Consider the following 5000-nt stretch of genomic DNA (forward strand, 5'->3'; position numbering starts at 1 on the left):
TTATTTGGATGTGATTTATGGCGATCAATCATTGCCCAGCACTACTTTATAGATATCATTAAAGTTATCGTTATAGTTAGGGTTAGTTATCATTAGTTTTAGTTCATTTTCATAAATTATTGTTATAGTTATGTTTAAAGTTATTATTGTAGTTAACATTATTGTTATCGTTACAGTTGTTGTGATTATTATAATTAACATTATTCTTATAGTTATTGTTATAGTTATCATAGGTATGTTATTCCATATTCTGACATAAAACCATATATACTAATATCAGATCTCATCTGGTTGATGGTTTATAATGTCGGCAGATCCAAACTGATCAATGCGACTAGAAGACGTTAAGATAATTCATTAACAGTGTGTGTGTGTGTGTGTGTGTGTGTGTGTGTGTGTGTGTGTGTGTGTGTGTGTGTGTGTGTAGTGGCCGTTCCAGTGTCCGGTGTCAGGAGGACTAAAGCGTCGGAGAGCAGCGTTTCTCTCAGCTGGACGGTTCCTTCGCAGAACCAGCACAACATCCAGGAGTATCAGCTGCGCTACAGTCTGAAGGTGACGCGCGTTAGCGTTACTGTTACAGTTATTATCGTTAACATTATCGTTATAGTTACTGTTACAGTTATTATCGTTAACATTATCGTTAGCGTTACTGTTATAGTTATTATCGTTAACATTATCGTTAGCGTTACTGTTATAGTTATTACCGTTAACATTATCGTTATAGTTACTGTTATAGTTATTACCGTTAACATTATCGTTATAGTTACTGTTATAGTTATTACCGTTAACATTATCGTTATAGTTACTGTTATAGTTATTATCGTTAACATTATCGTTAGCGTTACTGTTATAGTTATTATCGTTAACATTATCGTTAGCGTTACTGTTATAGTTATTACCGTTAACATTATCGTTAGCGTTACTGTTATAGTTATTATCGTTAACATTATCGTTAGCGTTACTGTTATAGTTATTACCGTTAACATTATCGTTATAGTTACTGTTATAGTTATTACCGTTAACATTATCGTTATAGTTACTGTTATAGTTATTACCGTTAACATTATCGTTATAGTTACTGTTACAGTTATTATCGTTAACATTATCGTTATAGTTACTGTTACAGTTATTACCGTTAACATTATCGTTATAGTTACTGTTACAGTTATTATCGTTAACATTATCGTTAGCGTTACTGTTATAGTTATTATCGTTAACATTATCGTTAGCGTTACTGTTATAGTTATTACCGTTAACATTATCGTTATAGTTACTGTTATAGTTATTACCGTTAACATTATCGTTATAGTTACTGTTATAGTTATTACCGTTAACATTATCGTTATAGTTACTGTTATAGTTATTACCGTTAACATTATCGTTATAGTTACTGTTATAGTTATTACCGTTAACATTATCGTTATAGTTACTGTTATAGTTATTATCGTTAACATTATCGTTAGCGTTACTGTTATAGTTATTATCGTTAACATTATAGTAATATTGATATTGTTATAGTTATATTGTTAGTAGTTGTTAAAGTTATCATTAGTTATCGTTATATTTATTATGGTTATCTGTATAGGTTTTTATAGTTATCATTATAGATATAGATATAGTTCTATATGCAGTGCTGTGTGTGTTCCACCGGCCCCTGACCTCTGACCTTTGCCCCGTGACCTGTAGGGTCAGGATGATGGGTGGCAGTACGTCAGCAGTAAGAGCAGCTCGGTGGTTCTGAACGATCTGGCTCGCGGGTCTCAGTATCAGGTGCAGGTCCGCGCGAGAACTGTGGCGGGATACGGTCACTTCAGCACCACTGCTACTATCAGCACGCTTCCTGACGGTACACACACACACACACACACACACACACGTGCACACACACACACACACACACACACGCACACACACGCACACGCACGCACACACACACACACACACACACACGTGCACACACACACACACACACACACGCACGCACACACACACACACACACACACACACACACACACACACACACTCGCACACACACACGCACACACACACACGTATGCACACACACACTCGCACACACACACGCACACACACACACGTATGCACACACACACGCACACACACACGCGCGCGCACACACACACCTCATCTAACTGTGTGTGTCTCTCAGAGGAAGAGTCTCCGTCGCGGCTGATGCTCACTGGTGTGCTGGTTGCTATAGGACTGCTCATTCTCATCGCCGTGGTGATTGTTGCCGTGTTCTGCTTCAGGTGAGATATGTGATCATGTGATTGGTGTTGGGGGGGGGGGGGGATAACTATCTTAAGCCCCTTTCACACAGAGATTCCGGAAAATACACGGATAAAGTGACCCGGGATTTGACCCGGGTTCGTTTGAAAATGGTTCATTCACACTGCCAGTGATTTGCCGGAATCAGAGAGCGCGTTCACACACAACCCGGGTATGTCCCGGATAGACGCGTGACGTTATGATGTGACGTATAAGGTGGCGAACGATCTCAGCTTCGGCGCGGATTGCAAGGAGCTCTCGGGTCTCTGCTTCAGTCCAGTTTGCAGACATCTTTTCGTTCTTTCTTGTATCGATGACGAACACAAACTTTCTTCAGTGGCACGATAACTACCACATTGCGAAGGCTCAGTGCCGGCCCGAGCCTTTTGGGGGCCCTAAGCAGAATTTGATTTGGGGGCCCCTCCCACCACGCGGAGTCACCTGTGCTTGACGATTATTGACACAAATGTCACGCTATAATGCTACATTATAAATTAACACAGTGAGGTTATGTGTTAATACAAAATAAATACGTAATAAAAAATAGATAGGCTACTTAAATAAAAAAGTTTTAACTTTTACTTTACTCTTTTACTAACTCTTTGAAACTTCTGAAAACAAACTGTCACAAAACATAAATAAATTATTTGCAAATGTGCAATAAATGTGCAATCTTCAACTACAAAATTAAACCAAAATAGGCAAACATGGATATAATCAAAAATAGAATGTTACAAAAAATAGATACTTAAATAATGAAAGTGCATACATTTTTCACTTTTGTTTTTAAAACTTTTAACTTTTACTTTACTCTTTTACTAATTCTGTCAATTATTTGCTAAAATAATGACAAAACTGAGAAATCAGAAACATAATAACAGCAACAACGATGACAATTATTGACGGTGTAACTGTCCTCAAAATCTTTTTTTTTTATAGATTATTGTTGTAACAGACTTTGTTGGATTGTACATGCATCATGACAGAATCCAACAAAGTCTGTTACAATAATAATGGTGTACTGTCTGGCGCTAGTTATATGTGTGCAGGCAATGTATTTTTCCCCTCGGGGCTTGCCGTAGATGCACACTTGGTACTGGAGTGTCGCGGGGGTTTGGAATATAATAAAGTGGAGAAGAGTTCAAACTGCTATCGTTTATTATTTTCTTATTTCTGTTATATTGTTAGGTGAACCCTGTACGCTCGGTTACATTATTAAGATTATTAAAACCATATTAATAAAGTTGAAGTCTATTTTCATCACAGAAGTCTCCCCACCCACGAATTGTCTATGCACGCGAGGTGTCTAGATTATGCGCTTGACTCAAACGCTGGCAGACACAGCAGCAGTTGTAGGCAGGTATATTGATCATAAAATCAGAATTCGCTTGTCATGAGTCATTCATTCATTTATGTCACTTGTTTAAGTTATTTAATATGTGTAAAAAAAAAAAAAAACTCGATTGTTTGTGTAAAAAAAAAAAAAAAAAACTCGATCGGGGGCCCCCTGGTGGCCAGGGGGCCCCAAGCAGCCGCTTAGTTCGCTTATGCCTCGGGCCGGCCCTGCGAAGGCTCGTGCATCATCACTACGACACACCCCTTACGGCATTTGTCCTGGCTTTTGTTCACACAGCGCGCGTTCCGGGTCTGAACACGGCAATGTTACTAGGTCCCCAACCCGGCATCGATCCCGGCATTAAACCCGGGTCGTGTTTGCGTTCACACAGAAGGCGTTCCGGCAATTTGCCGGCAATTTGCCGGGTTCAAAGTGCTGTGTGAATGGGGCTATACACACACATATCCAACTCTACCCGCTTACATATACTCTCATAACACACACACACACACACACACATTCACAATCACTTCAGTGTGACTCATCCTGTTCAGAGTGAGTGAGAGAGTGAGCGAGAGAGTGAGCGAGCGAGTGAGCGAGAGAGTGAGCGAGAGAGTGAGTGAGAGAGTGAGTGAGAGAGCGAGAGAGTGAGTGAGAGAGTGAGTGAGAGAGTGAGTGAGAGAGTGAGTGAGAGAGTGAGCGAGAGAGTGAGCGAGAGAGTGAGTGAGTGAGAGAGTGAGTGAGAGAGCGAGAGAGTGAGTGAGAGAGTGAGTGAGAGAGTGAGTGAGAGTGAGCGAGAGAGTGAGCGAGAGAGTGAGCGAGAGAGTGAGCGAGAGAGTGAGCGAGAGAGTGAGTGAGTGAGAGAGTGAGTGAGAGAGTGAGCGAGAGAGTGAGTGAGTGAGTGAGAGAGCGAGAGAGTGAGTGAGAGAGTGAGCGAGAGAGTGAGTGAGAGAGTGAGTGAGAGAGCGAGAGAGTGAGTGAGAGAGTGAGTGAGAGAGTGAGAGAGTGAGTGAGTGAGAGAGTGAGTGAGAGAGTGAGTGAGAGAGTGAGTGAGAGAGCGAGAGAGTGAGTGAGAGAGTGAGCGAGAGAGCGAGAGAGTGAGTGAGCGAGAGAGTGAGTGAGCGAGAGAGTGAGTGAGCGAGAGAGTGAGTGAGCGAGAGAGTGAGTGAGAGAGTGAGCGAGAGAGTGAGTGAGTGAGTGAGTGAGCGAGAGAGTGAGTGAGAGTGAGTGAGAGAGTGAGCGAGAGAGTGAGTGAGAGAGTGAGTGAGTGAGCGAGAGAGTGAGTGAGAGTGAGTGAGAGAGTGAGCGAGAGAGTGAGTGAGAGAGTGAGAGAGTGAGCGAGTGAGCGATGTGAGCGAGCGAGAGAGCGAGTGAGAG

At 41.6% G+C, this 5000-nt stretch overlaps 1 protein-coding gene across 4 annotated transcripts in view; it reads left to right on the top strand.

Annotated features, from left to right (window-relative positions):
* ephb4b (eph receptor B4b) overlaps nucleotides 1-5000 on the top strand; it is a 45426-nt gene that overhangs the window by 22079 nt on the left and 18347 nt on the right. For all 4 annotated transcript variants that reach the window (XM_079589474.1, XM_079589473.1, XM_079589475.1 and 1 more), the window contains 3 exons: nucleotides 428-552; nucleotides 1687-1846; nucleotides 2169-2268. In XM_079589474.1, coding sequence (XP_079445600.1) covers nucleotides 428-552; nucleotides 1687-1846; nucleotides 2169-2268 — 385 coding nt within the window. The remainder of the gene's footprint in view (nucleotides 1-427; nucleotides 553-1686; nucleotides 1847-2168; nucleotides 2269-5000) is intronic.

This window comes from Phoxinus phoxinus (genome assembly GCF_949152265.1).
Source record: "Phoxinus phoxinus genome assembly, chromosome: 18".
NCBI classification, from domain to species: domain Eukaryota; kingdom Metazoa; phylum Chordata; class Actinopteri; order Cypriniformes; family Leuciscidae; genus Phoxinus; species Phoxinus phoxinus.